The following is a 15,060-nucleotide window of genomic DNA, read 5'->3' on the forward strand; positions in this document are numbered from 1 at the left end:
TGTATTTTGCAGTATTTATATATAAGCTATATTTACATATAGGTTAATAGTAATTTAGTTTAGGGAGTGAAGAGCTAGAGTTACAAAGTAATTTTAAAATACCGGTTTTAGTTGCCTGTAAGTTTCATCCTTCTTGAGGAGAATGAGCATTTTGTTCTGCTTTTCTTAGCCCTTTTAAGTGTGTGGATGCAGATATCTTGTAGGGCTTTCTGCAATAGCAGGTCCTGTGAGTTTAGATCCTTTCTGTCTCTTGCTGACATATTTTCTATGGCCTTTTTCCCTGCCGAAAACCTCTTTTCTACATTTCAGGTTACAACATGCTGTTCCAAGAGGATTCTAGTCTTTTTAAGTGCCCCTGAGTGTAGAGGGCAGGTCAAGCCTCTGTCAAGCCTCTAGATGTACCTAACCATATAGCACACAGGCATTTTCAGTTTGCTTATCCAAATAATCCTCAAAGTAACTTGCTGGTGACAATGCTTACTCTTGTGAGATGCAGAAATTGACTGCCACAATATTTTTTTGGAGAGCCTACTCCTTAGCTTCATGTTTTTTCCTCACTCTTCATTATTGAACAAATCCTTAAAGAGTGTCCTTTATGTCATCTGTAAGAATACAAGGATTTGTCCAGAAAAGCTAGATGTTTGGTGTTAATATATTTTTTGTTTTCCTGTCCTTAAATATGCAGACTTTCTCTATTTTTCTGCTCTTGAGAGAAGATCCCCACTGGCCTGCAAATCCTAACATTTTTCCCTTCTAGAGACTAGTCATTTGGTACTCTCTGAAAAAGAAAATTGAATAATTGATGATATATTGCACAGTATTTTTTTAATTAATGTTTTTCACTTTGTCTCTAGAATCTTGGCTGAAAGAAAGACCATCTATTCCTGATGTCTGCTTGCCATTGTACATCCTCCATTCCTCCATCCGTTGCTTTGATAAACCTTCAGAATTTTTCAAGACAGAGTTCTGATTTTCCCACTGAAAATGTCATTGGCCTTTTTCTAAATATGCAGCAAATAATAAAAATTTTCATTTCCCTTTTCAGCAGCTTTGCATCCAGCTACCTTACCCTGGCTTACGTTTTATTTTTTTTAAATCCCTACTGGGTAGTTTTAAGTGCTGTAATTTAATACCACTTATGTGTGTGGAGAAGCAAGCCAGAAATATTACTGAAGTATGTGTTGCCAGGGGAGAAGGACCTTGATCCTGGCAAGAGAGTTGGTGTAATATAAAAAATAAATAGCAGGAATGTAAGGTTAAGCAGAGAAGTTGTTAACTACTGCTGAAGAATGTTTAAACGAGCTCATTGTTTCAAAAACATTTCAAGCCTTACAATTAAAAATAAAGATCTTTTCTGGTGAAGTACTTTTTATTTCCATTTAATCCTTGCCCCTTTGGCAGCATTTGCTGTTTTCTGTAATATTTGCTAGTCGCCACCAGAGGGGAATGTACACAAGCAATTGGGCTTCTGATAATTGGCACGGGAGAAAACATTTACGTTTCCAAATACAAGCACTTAAATGCCCCAACTTCAGTACTGACAGAAGAAATCTTACAATTAACTTTTTTTTTTTTTTTTTTTTAATTCTGGACTCTTTTAACGAGTTGTTCCTGTGATAAAGCTCTTACTGACTGGAAATAGGCTTTCATTTCCTAAAAAAAAACCCCAACACACATTTAGAATAATGTGAAGCTTTTAAATGTAATTTTCTTGCATAGCAGAAAGTTCCCCAAATGGGCAAATGTGATGCAAGAGATTTGTTTATGGAAACCTGTGCACACTATTTCCAATAATGTAACCAGAACTTTCCAAAGAATAGCCTTACAAAGCTGAAAAATGATCATGCAAAATATATTTCCTTGGTCTTTGGACTGATGATAAATGGAAAGCTTGGAAATGACTGGTTTTAGCTGTTGGGCTGTATTATTTTGCTTTCCACTAAAGGATGCCATTCTGTACTTGAGGATCCAACAAGCTTTCCTTTAAAATTTCAGTCTGTAGCTCTTATGGTTGCAAATGAAACTTGTAAATGTAGAAGCCATAAGTCTGTGATGTAGAGTTGTAAACCACCCATATTCTAAAAGTGGAACATTGACTCTGAAAAAACACTGTATTCTATTACTATACTGTTCTGCTCTTCTTTTTTTAAAGGCCAAAACATATGAACTATTCAGACCTACTGAGCTGTTTTTATCCTTACGCTTATATTCTTTTTAGTTTGTTTTTCTTTCAAATGAAAACGCCTTCTATTTAAACTCTATTCAGGCCAGAATCTGACTCAATGTCACATTGATTCTTGTGTCTTTGTCAGAATGAGTAACAACTTTGACGTACACCCAGCTAAGTCTCTCCTATTCCTTTCTAGAAACTGAGAAACTGAATCACACTAAGCCATTTCTTGACCTAAGGTTTACTGCAGCTCTGAAGCTACCATAGTGCTTTTGTCCATTCAGTCTATTCAAGGGATTATCAAACTGGAAGGGTGTGGGAAGATGGAAAAATATTTTTTTTTTCTGTTTTCTTTTCTCATTTGGGCTTGTGCAACATGAATGAGACAATGGCTGAGTTTCTTGAAACCTAGTACTGTAAGACTTTAACTGTGACCCCAAACTGAATTAAGGAAAAAATGAGTGAAATTTTAGCTCAATTTAACACAATGTCCCCTATTTCCTTTCTTTTTGCTTAAATGATCTTACTTTGACCTCTCAGAATTTTTCAGTCTGGTTTTAGAGAAAGATTAAATGAGTCCTTAGAAATATTCAGGGTGAAAAACATAAGTCCATGTGGAAAGAAGTGTGGTCCTCTTGACACACTCACCACTTCTTCTGGAAAATGTAAAGTTTATTAACAAAAAACAAGAAACCCTCTACAAAACCTGAGGACATATGAGCAGAGATATGGTTATATTTGAAGAGACATGCCTTTAAATGTAATAGCATTTGAAGTACCTTATAGTCCCTCCTTAATTTCATTTAAAACCACAACTGCACTATAAGAGTTCTTACTAGTATATAGTTATCCTCTTTGTGCTATCCACCTTGTTCTCTCTACCTGCTCTTTATGGACGATGGATCTTTTTGCCAACTAGTGCAAACAGTAAGTGTTCAGACTGATAAAGGATAGTTTATTTTCTTCATTTTAAATCTTATTTATTCATGCTTTTCTATGAGTAAAAGGAGGACTTAAGAACTTGCATTTTAAAGTTGCTATCAAAGTAGCTCCCTGTGTATATTTGTAATACTCTTAGCTTCTAAACATTGACTTCTACAAGGAGAGTATTTTTATAGTATATTTTATTGTTGGACCATGGCGCAATTGCTGCAGTGAGGAATGCAAAAGGAAATGAAGTGCCATGGCTGTTTGTAACTGCAAGCTTATTCCTTCTAGAAGGTGACCTGCCTAGCTTTTACATTGTGTAGTGAGATGTGATTTGAATGTGATCCAGTTGAGATGCTACTTAGTTAGATTTTATTCTGCATGTGGCACTGGCCTTGCAAAACTGATACAGCCAAGAACAAAACCACAAAAACAGGTTACGTATCTGTATGAGGTAATTACAATTACATAGACACGGTAAAACATAATGAAAACAATATACATCTGTAATAAAATACTAGACATATCCCATTTTGAAGACTTATGTAAACTTTAAATTTAAGGAAATTTTAGGAGTGCTGAGAAGTAAATCACAATCCCCAATAACCATTCATTCCCAATCTGGTTATCTTGTAACAACCATAGTATTACTTTACAAACAAATAGCTAGAATATGAAACTGGCATGCCTAAGAACATATAGGGTAATGAATCATTTTTGCTTGCCTCTAGCAACCCAAAATTTCACGAATGGATGATGCTTAAAAGGTCTCCTAACTCTTCCCATGGTGCTCTAATTCTGCAGTCTAAATGTAATAACATTTTCACATTTGGAAGACTATGTATCACCTGTTCTCTCCTGCTGATGATTTCTCTACAATCTTCCACCCACCCCATTCCTTTTTTACCCTTCCATATTCTGAGACTTTTATACGTATATCTGCATAGCTGCATTAAAGTCCTTTTAAATAATTCTATTAAAGCCTGAATTGTTGTTTTCTCTCAAACAGTACATTTTTACAGTTTTTGTTTTGTCCGTATTTAGGAAAAGGAAAATAAGCAAGATGGATGTAGCTGGTCAATGGCTGCTTGTGGGAGGTTGCTCTTACTATTGGGGGTGATATGTAACAGTAAACAGAACCAGCTGCTATTTAGCTGTGTAATTTACTACAGCATATATTATCTGCATGTAAAGAAGCACATATTCCATTTTGAGTTTGCATCAGAAACAGACCTCATTCCATACCCATTTTTTTCCTTTTGTACTCTTCAGAAGAATGTGGTAGACTAAACCATGTAACCAAGGAATGAACAAGTTTTTAGGGTGCGGTATTTACAGTGAACAGGCAGAATGAAGACCTGACCATAACTTGCAAAACATCTAATCAAGTTGAAAGGGTGTGTGTATTCACTTGGTGAATCAAGCTTACACTAGTGTGTCTCCTGGCTTCCAAAGTAATTTCATCATCTGGTACATGAGATAAAATACAGATGTTTCACGCTAGAAACACAGAGCTCAATCTCCCTTGTTTTTTTTCTTTTTTTTTTTTCCCCACTTTCTTGGCTTGCCCTGTCTTTCTAAAAAGCCTGGATAACAAACATGGTCTGTTTCATTATTTCAGACCTGGATATAACTTATTAATGATTCCTGATATGAGTTGAACTGTTTGCCCAGCAAAGTATACCCCCACAGTAAATATAATTTTAGAAAGTTGTTTTTTTATAGAATGTTTTGGTTTTTGGGGTGTGTGCTCATAAAAATTCTGATCTATCATTTATCCTTGCATAAGAAATAGAAGTGAAAGCTTAAACATGGAAAAAAAGTGTATTCCACATTCACAAAGGTTTGATCCTTACCTAGATGGACTAGTCTCTCAAATTGCAAAGAAAGTCAGACTCTGTGGTGGTTTCTTCATGACAGGCTCTGATGTGCTGCCCTTTAATTTATGTTAGCCTTGGAACCAAACAAAACAACAGTCTTTATTTCCCCAAACTCACTTTGTTCCATACTGCACATCAACACAGTCACTAAAACCACAGAGGAATCCACTGAATCCATGTGGCTGGAAGAGCCAAAGAGAAATGGCTTCATTATTTGTAAATACAGTTCAAGGTCTAATACCTCAACTCTCTGTTAGTAACATTTCTAAAGAAGAAGAGTAAATAGAACGCTAATGTGGTAAAAGCTGATGTAAACTACTGGATTTGGAAATTTTGGCTATCTTCCTAGTTGCGTTGTCTTTCTGCATTGTCTGGAGCAGGGCATGTGCTGAGGATAAGCTTGGTGCAATCTCATCTTCGTTCCCATGACAGGGGCGAGGTTGTTTATTTCATACTTGGCCCCCACGCCCAGCTCAATCCCCCGAAGTGGGAGGACTAATAATTGTCTGGCCTGCATTCTCTAATTAGATTCTTTAATTCAGCCCACGGAAGCTCAGAGGCAGCTCTGCCATGGTGCTGCACCAATGTAAATGTGTTGAGGACACTAAGCACCCAGTGGAAGAAGCATATATTGATAAACAGGCAGAGAGGATGAGAGCCAAAAGCCAGATTTCAGCCACAGTATTGCCCACACTGGGCTGGTGAACAAAGATGGAACTATTCTAATATCCCCTGCAGAATGGACAAGCTTCTTGGACCATGCCCATGCTGCATGACAGGCTACCCTCAGAAACTGAGTTTGACAGCAGATGAGATGGAAGATCCTTATATTTTGCTAAGAAGAAATAACTCTGGAGAAAATCAAAGTAGCTTTAAAGAAGCTAAAGAACATAAAAAGTAAACTGGGATAAAACATTTGGAGATCTGTCCAGAGGAAGCAGTGAAAAACTTGGAAAGGTGCCATGACTTTGCACCCATGTATGAAAGAAAAAGTATTTTCTCTGTCCCCATAATCTTTTTTAAAATAAGTAATGGAAAAGAGGAGGCCCTACAGAAATGGTTAAGAAGATCTGGAATGAGGTCTGTTTCTGATGCAAACTCAAAATGGAATATGTGCTTCTTTACATGCAGATAATATATGCTGTAGTAAATTACAGCATAGACCTAGGGAGTTTTTCTGTACAGATATGCCAGCCAGCATCCTCACTGTCAGTAAGTTTCAAGGAGTACAGATAGGTTTTCATTTTGTCAGTTCTTGTACCGATCCTACAGCACTGTTGAACCAAGCAATAAAAGGCAGTGGTTGCTTCTCCTAAATTTTATTTGTTTTCAGAAAGCTTATGACAATGAGGAAAATAATTGTAACAGATTGTGAAACTCTGTTTCTTTTTCTTTTTTTTTATTTTTCTTTAAAAATTATCCACATATTTTGAAACATTATCAGGGTGTGAAATGTAGTGCAGTCTCTAACTAGGAACTACCCTATTGGTGTGATGTACTGCTAGAGTTAAATGTGGTTTTGTCCTGCTTGAATCCTTTTTTTTTTTGTAAAGGATCTTCAGCATTGAATGAGAATTTCAAATATAGATGGCACAGCTGGAAATCTGGATTCAGCTGATATTTGCCTCTTGAATGCATCCTCTAAAGAAATGAGTGAAAGAGTGATATTCTAGCCAAAAAGTCAACCATTTAGATTTTGTTGTTAATTAGCAAATGAAAATGACTGTTATGAGAACCAGTTGATCCTACAGTATCTGAGCAAGAAACCTCACAAACTGTTGATAAATGTAGTTATTCAGTGTGTAACTTCAGTAAAGACACTGACAACTTCATTAACATTTTGACTTGAAGGTTATTACCATTGGAAGCCACCTGGTGAGAAAAGGCTCAAGATATCATGAAGTTCAACATCACTTTCTCAGCAGTTACATGGCACAGCTGCTGCCACACTGTGGGAATCCTAGCAAGTCTATCCAAGAGAAGATGAGGACCCTCCAGCCAGGTTCCCTGGGCTCCCATCACCAGCTGCAGCAGGAATTCTGTGACTTTGGAATAGCCATTAATGTTCAAGACAGTACAGCTCTGAGACGTATCTTACAGTCTGAAATGCTCCTAAGTAAGATGTATTTTAACTACTGAAAGGAAGGAGAAATAGTATGCAAGATGGAGAGAAAGAGGTTTCACAGCACAGCAATGCTAATATATTCAGAACTGCATCACCTGCCTGCTCAAAAAAAAAAAAAAAAAAAAAAAATTGAAAATGAATCCCCTTTTTTGACAGCATGAGGAAAAGATAACCAATAGGTAGATCAAACTACAGATGTGCTTTTTCCATGGCATTGATCTAGAGTCTTAAATTGAAAAAAATACTTAATTCATATGGATGAAACACAAGGAAATACATGGAGGAGACCAACTTCCTATTAGTACTTCTCCTTTTTAGGTCTCTCCAATCTTTTTCTGAGGTGAAGAAATGTTATTTCTTTTGATACAATGTTTCTCCATAGGTAGGCAATGAATAGAAATGGTCAATATTTTTTCTGAAAATATTTGTTAGTATATTTTAATTTTTAATGCAAGGTCATACAGATCTAAGGATAGTCATTCTTTGATGTGTTTGAATCAAAGACATAGGAATCAGAAGAAAATTTGTATTTGATAGAAAAATAAAGCTGGAAGGGACCTTAAGTAATCTAGTGTCTTGCTGCACTTAATAAACATCTCTGTCAGATACTTTTCCTGTGGTCTTAAAGGCCACTAGTGATGGAAATCCCCAAATCTCCTCAAAGATTCTACTATTACTCCATTATTCCACTTGAAAATCCTCTTTTTTTCCAATGCCAAATCTAAAACTCCTTTTCTGCATTTTGACTCCTATTTACCGCTCTTAACAGAGACCCAATCTATTCCATTCTTCTTTGTGATTGTGTTCCTCTTAGCTTTCTCATTTAGTCCCAAGCCACTCATTTATCTCAACATTTCATTGTAAATAATTTTTTTCCCTAGATTTCTGGTAATCCTCACTGTTTCCTCTCTAATCTGTCCACTTCTTTCCTTAAACACTGTGCCTAAAACTGAATGTATTATTCCAGCTGATGCTTTATCACTATAAAGAGAGTGAAAGCATTACATGACACTGACTTTTCTCTTTGTTTACATTGATCAGCAAAGCAGCTATTGAAACTCCAGAGGAAATTTTTCCCTTTGTTGGAGGGTATGGTGTACATACAATTAAAAAGTGCCACTTGCAATCCTAACTATTGAGATTCCGTGTGCTGCACAAGTTTCACTTGAAAAGAATGAATATTCATAGCAAATGAGATTTAATTTGTGTGATGGGTACTCAATTCACCATTAGCACTGCCTCATTTGGTAACATAACTTATTCAATTATACTTTATATAACTGACATAATGGGAAAGACAAATATTCTACTATACACTTTTCATTTAACAATTTCTTAAGAAATTTTTGATAGTACTGGGATGCATTTGAAGATGCTTATGAAGGAAAATAATTTAAAAAATTAATACAAATAATTCCTTTCAACAGCTTTAAATTTTAAAAGCATTTTCCTTCCACATGCTTTTTTTTTTTTAACAGAGAATTGTTTTTCTGATGCTATATATGAGGGCACCAATAAAGAATCGACTATTTTGTGAAGATTGTGGAAATGGCCAAGGTAGGGCAAGAACTCCAGAATGTAGTTCTACAGCCTGTGTTTGGTCCCTTAGATGGTGGCAAATGCCTACACTGGGGAGAGAAGGGAAAAGAAGGGAGCTTGCTTTTAAACACACACTACACACATGCAGAGACGCATATTTGATTATCTTCCATTTCCTCCAACTTACATTCACTTCTCTGTAGGGAATCAATAGCCACAAAGCTGGTCTAAAACATAGCCTATAAGGCTCCCCAGTACTTTAGATAAGGAACTCCTAGTACCTTAATGCATTATCTATCTTTTTCATATTTTTATCTTTTATTTTTAAATTTTTTATCTATCCAGATAAGATAACTCTCAGATAAGGAACACCTAAGTTGTATTAAAATGTCACGCTATTTGCAGGAAGTTGCATTTCACTCTGTGAAACCAGTATTTTTGGTCAGTATATTTTTAAAATGACAATGAGTTTGACGAAAGTGCAGTTTCACTCAAGCTGCAAGATCTTGATATCTTCTTTCTAAAATCTTTAGCAGTCTTCAAAGAAAAAGAAAAGATTAAGGGATCTGTTGCAACTTACCACTCCAGAACTTCCCACTGGGTGGAGAATTTCTCGGATTCAGACACTGCCCACGAAATAGCTGGAAACTGTTTTTGCACCCAGTACAGTTCTGATAGCTGTACCCAACACACGTTGCACAGCTCCTGTGACAAGGTTCGCATTCTCTAGAGATGTCATCAGTGAAGAAGCCATCTCCACACTCAGTCACACATGTGCCATCTGCAACAGAAACAGTGCCTGACATCACGGTGTCTACTGACCCTGTCAATCCTGACAAGGAGGTACCTCAGCTATAGCATCTCTCTGTCTCCAGCAAGAAATGGTTTCAGAAAAAAAAAAAGAGTATATAAGAACCCATGAAACCTTTTGTAGCTATATAAACTCTAATTTTTTAGCATAAAACCTAAATTCTGCTCAGTTGCTTTTGCAGACTTCATGAACTTCAAACCAATCTGCACTTAAATTTATGTCTAGGTGGGTTTTCATCCACATCCTAAATCCTGGCACACACAAATCTTATGGAAGTCCAAATCTGGGTAAAAAATGTTATGGCTGAATCCCAATGATTATACTGGCCCAATATAAAGTTTAAGTTCAAAACTCCCTAAGATTGTTAGATATATAAAAATTTTGAGGATTGGCTGAATCTCTACTTTCTGGTGAATATAGAGCTAAACTCAGGTAAATCTGATTCAGTTTAAGGGTTGGCATACTGCAGCAAAACCCCTAGAAGTTGTTACACTGATAGCTTTTTGAGCTTCTTCCAATTTCAATTAAAAAAAAGGTAGACCACCAGCTCACCTCAGGTTGTGATCACAGAGATTTCCATGAGTATGATGCTTTTGTACTCCACTACTGCGCACCTTCAGCAGGCAATGCACAAGAATACCATAACCTCAGGATTTTCTGTGATTCGTATTTGACACCATGTCTGAACAGGACCTGCCTGATTTATGGCTTCATATGAAAGCTAAGAGCTTCCTAATTTTGTGTGAATCTGATGTGGAATTTAGTGAGTTTAACTGAGCTCGTTTCAGAGAGTTTAAGACTTGTTACTTTATGTGGACTTGAAAGTCAAAGTAAAACTAGACTTGCAAATAGTAAGGAAACAATTTCATGTCTTTCTGTGAGTTAAACCCCCTCTCCTTTCACAAAGTCTGAATCAAATACAATATTTTTTATATTTTCCCAAAAGAGTGGAAATGCATTGAAAACAAACAAACAAACAAAAAGTACGAATATGTAGTTGTCCTGATTTCTGCTGGACTAGAGTTATTTTTTTTCTAGTAGCTGGTATAGTGTGACATTTTGGATTTAGGATGAGAATAATGTTGATAGCACACTGATGTTTTCAGTTGTTGCTAAGTAGTGTTTGTACTAAGTCAAGGATTTTTCAGCTTCTCATGCCCAGCCAGCAAGAAGGCTGGAGGGGCACAAGAAGTTGGGAGGGGACACAGCCAGGACAGCTGACTCAAACTAGCCAAAGGGGTATTCCATACCGTGTGATATCATGCCCAGTATATAAACTGGGGGGAGTTGGCCAGCAGGGAGGATCACTGTTTGGGAACTGACTGGGCATCAGCTGGTGAGTGGTGAGCAATTGCATTGTCCATCACTTGTATATTGCAATATTATTATTATTATTATCATCATCATCATCATCATCATTATTATTTTCTTCCTTTCTTTCCTATTAAACTGTTTTTTATCTCAAACCACAACTTTTACTTTTTTCTGATTTGTTCCCCCATCCCACTGGGTTGGGGGGGAGTGAGCGAGCAGCTGTGTGGTGCTTAATTGCTGGCTGGGGTTAAACCACAACAGTAGTCAAATATATGAGCCCTTTGAACCAAATGGCATCATTGGCTAACATAACCACCTTATGTTAATGCAAAGGACCTGATTCTGCAAAGTGCTAACTCCCCTCAGCCTCCACTGTCTGCCATAGAAGAGATTAATGAATTTGAGAAGTTGAGTCCAGACTCCTTCTCTAAAGAAAAAGTCTGAAATACTTCTGTATATATGCCATACTTGGTACTTTGCTTACCTGAGAGATAAAAGCCTTCCTTACATGAGTCACACTTGTCCTTGTCACAGCTATCACAGTTGCTAGGACACTCTCTACACTGCAGAGAACTTTCATCTCTGTAAGTATTTTCTGGGCAGTATTTAAAGCAATGTTGCTTATACCTGTAAGATAAAGTAGAACATCATTAGTAAGTTTCTTTTGAGGTCATTGAGTTTGTTTTCTGTATGTTTCTATGTATGGTAATGGTAAAGCTCTATTCTCATCCTAATGAACAGAAATGATTCCTCTAATGAAGGATTCAAAGTGTATTTGTGGTAATGTTACTTATTCAACTGGCAAATATTAACAAGTCATGTTTCCTAATCTCAGGGTTCTTAAGCAAAACTGATTTGATTTTCTTTTTAAATGTAGGCACAAAAATGAATGCATGCTTAATTAGAAATTACTATATTGTGTTTGTAAAGAGCTGTTTGCTTGTAAAAATATATAATCCAATGCCAAAGATTGAATAGCCTTTTTATCAACATTTTCTTTTTGTCACAGTAATTTTTACAGAGATCTCTTAATTGTTCTTCTTTTCCCTCTGTTTAAGTTAAACTTTCAATTAATCTATGTATTTTTTCCTTTGCTTAACCTCCTTACATTTTTAAGTGTTTCTGCTGAACTGCAAATACCAGAACTGGATGCAATATACTAAGAGCATGCTAGCTGCAAATCCAGAGGTACCGTTTAACTTTTAGACCCTTTCTGTTTCAAATTCCTCTCTTCACATATGCAAAGTTCACGTCAGTCCATAAGTTAAAAGGCCTTGATAGTGAGCGATTGGCTAATTTTTCAGCACTTCCTGAGGCTTTTTTCTGAAGTTACTCTTCTGAGATAGGCAGTACTTAAAAGGAATGGAATAATGTATACAGCACAGCTCTATGTAGTGAAGCATTTTTGCTTTAGAAAAATGTATAGTGTTGAAAAGCTATACAGCTATACTTACATATAATAGTCCTGAATGCATGTTATACACATTCTTGGCTCACCTGAAATTAAAAATGTGAAATTATGTGAATAATATTCAGAGTTAAAACCAGAATGCTAGAAAGAATTGTTGCTACACCATTTTTTATATTAATATTTCTTACATTAAAATCACTACAGCCATAACTAGAACATTATTGTCTCTGAATCTCTGTTTACATTTTTTTGAGATGATAAACTATTCCACAGTCAGGTTCTGGCCTGTATTTTTGCAGTGACTTGTTACTTTGGAGTCCTCAGCATAAGGTACCTAGAAGGTGCTGAGTGCTTAGGAAGTGCTGGTCTGAAAAGCAGAACCTTCCCAGGAGTTTAGGTTAGGCAAAATGAAATCTTAAAGGGAGACTCTAAGTTAGCCAAATCCATAGTTTCACCCTATTTCTTTATTTTTTGCAGAGATAAGTTAAAAATATTTGGCACCTATAAAAGCAAACTTTTCAAAAACATGTAAGTAATCAGTTTAATCTTAAAAATCCTGAGCTAGACCAACACCTTTCTGTATGGGGGTGGTGGGTGGGTGGGGGCTTTTGGGTAAACTCTCTCATGAGAAAATTAATTTTTGCATTCAAAAATTTTGTTTCGTGAACAGAAAATTTCAAAGAAAAAACTTAAAACTATTACAATGATGAATATGGCTTTATGCTCACATGAAGAGAAGAATATTTTCTGTAACCTTCCATTATCTTCTATTAGCTTTCTATTTCTTTCACCTTACTCAAATATCCCCAAAGGAGCAGAATGGAAGGAAACAGAACAACCTGGGCAAATGTATTTATAAACTGTTTTACTATGAAATGCCTATAAATTATTTTTGATATTAATAGAACTCATAGGGCAAAATTTTCACTGAGTCTGTTTGAACTGTGTCTACAATAAATCACACTTTACACATGCAAACTTGTTAGGCAACATGCACTTGGTTTTGCAAGTAGTTCTAGCAATTTATTTATGAGGTGTAAAGTTTTACTCAGAAATGCTGCAGATCTGTGAAAATATTCTCTTTACTGTTTAGAGCACAAACAGAAACAGCAATCACCTGATCTAGTATTATTTCTATTAGATTTTATGTTGACAGGAAATACTCTTAAAATATGAAAATATTTTCTCTGAAGTATTCCTTTACTTCCAGATAAAAGACATGTGGTTTGTCCAGGGCTTCTTTTTGAATGATTTCTGAAACTCTAATATTGTTTCTGAATGAGGACACTTCCTGAGATTTTCTTTTCCCAAATAATTTGTGTGGTTTTTTTAACTTTCAGTGTTTATACAGTATTGTTAGGAGCCAGGTTGATATGATGATAAATAAGTGTACTTATACCTTTTGAAAATTATTTTAGTATTGGCACATACAGTTCTTATGCTTCATTAATTCAAAGAATAGAGTACACATCAAAGAGACATTGTTAAAACTGCTGGAGTTGCTTGCAGCTTTAGTAACGAACTCTCCATGTACTTTCTGGCTTTTACGAAGAAAGGACTCTTTCCCCTCTTGCCTGTGGGAGGTTCTGATGACATTTTTCTTACCTAACTGCCCTCTCAGTTCTGCCTGTATGGATGACTATCTATATAGCTCAATTTGAGACAGATCTCGGCAGTAATTGCAAACATACACACAATGTCTGGTTATCCTCTCAAAGAGATTAGAAAAATTAAGTAATAAGTAAAGACCATGTATTTTGAGTTGGTTTAGGATCTAAGAGAAAGTATCTAGGAACAAATGGGTAGAAATAGTTTGTTTAGATTGTGGATTGGAAAACATATTGTGGAGAGAGAAAAAAAATGCATCACAAATAGCACTTGCATTCTGCTGCTTACACAAGGTTTAGACAGAAGTGGTAATAGTAAATACCTTGTTTGAAGGCCACAAATTTCATATGAATAGCTGGTTTGCTGTATTTCACTTGGGAATGCACTGAGTCTTTCTTCAAACCTAAGATTTTGGAGGTGGGGGGAGAATTTCTTGACAATTTTGCAAAATGAAAACATCATTGGGCCAGTGTGGCTGAAGTTAATTTGCCAATTTGTCTACTATACTATGTTATTTATCAACTCTTACTGAACCATTGTTCTTTCTCGTAAAGACATATCCACTAAATAGAAGCTCTACCACCTTCTCTTCTTAGCCATAGTTTCTGAATTTAAACTGTTGAGGAATAATGAACATAGTTTAGAAAGGAATGCAAAGAGGACAACTGTCTGATAGCAGGCAGAGAGAAAACTAAATATGGAACTATTCCTGTAATAGCGAATTTGATATTTAACACATGCTATGTTTCCAAAATCTTGGAAATGAATTATAAGTTAACTAAGTCTAGGGAATTTTGTGGATATATATGTGCAGTTCTTCAACAGTGGCTCCTTTAAAATCTGCCACAATCAATTCTTGGACTAGCAGTAACAAACATCCTATATTCACTGAGACCTTAACTTGCCCATAAAATGATGAGATCTCTGTGGCATAAAGTGTGTTGGTTGGTATGTCATGCTCCAAAGGACTTCTTGTCATGAGAACTGCTAATATTTTATCTATATTTTACAGTTTCCATTTGCATTGATTTCTACTATTTGAGCCTATGCTACTGTTTTGAAGACAGAAACAAAAGTGATCTTGATAGCAATGGAAACAACATTCAACCCATTTTAAAATATAAGGCCTCAGACACAAACAAGTCCTCTGTGACTTTCTTTTAGACAAGTAAAGATCATCTAGAGTTAATAGAAAAAGTAATTTGGTTTCTTTCCTTGTCTGTAATAAACTGATACTCCTGCTCCCTCCTCCCCCCCCCCCCCTCTCCAATTACC

General features: G+C 36.0%; 1 protein-coding gene across 1 annotated transcript in view; it reads right to left on the reverse strand.

Moving 5' to 3' along the window:
• PCSK5 (proprotein convertase subtilisin/kexin type 5) overlaps window positions 1–15,060 on the reverse strand; it is a 255,130-nt gene that overhangs the window by 14,699 nt on the left and 225,371 nt on the right. Inside the window, exons 25-27 of the mRNA XM_010568726.1 lie at window positions 12,221–12,263; window positions 11,251–11,393; window positions 9,222–9,422 (exon numbers count right to left, since the gene is read on the reverse strand). Of these exons, the coding sequence (XP_010567028.1) occupies window positions 9,222–9,422; window positions 11,251–11,393; window positions 12,221–12,263 (387 nt within the window). The remainder of the gene's footprint in view (window positions 1–9,221; window positions 9,423–11,250; window positions 11,394–12,220; window positions 12,264–15,060) is intronic.

This window comes from Haliaeetus leucocephalus, unplaced genomic scaffold (assembly GCF_000737465.1).
Source record: "Haliaeetus leucocephalus isolate CR32 unplaced genomic scaffold, Haliaeetus_leucocephalus-4.0 Scaffold251, whole genome shotgun sequence".
Classification (NCBI taxonomy): domain Eukaryota; kingdom Metazoa; phylum Chordata; class Aves; order Accipitriformes; family Accipitridae; genus Haliaeetus; species Haliaeetus leucocephalus.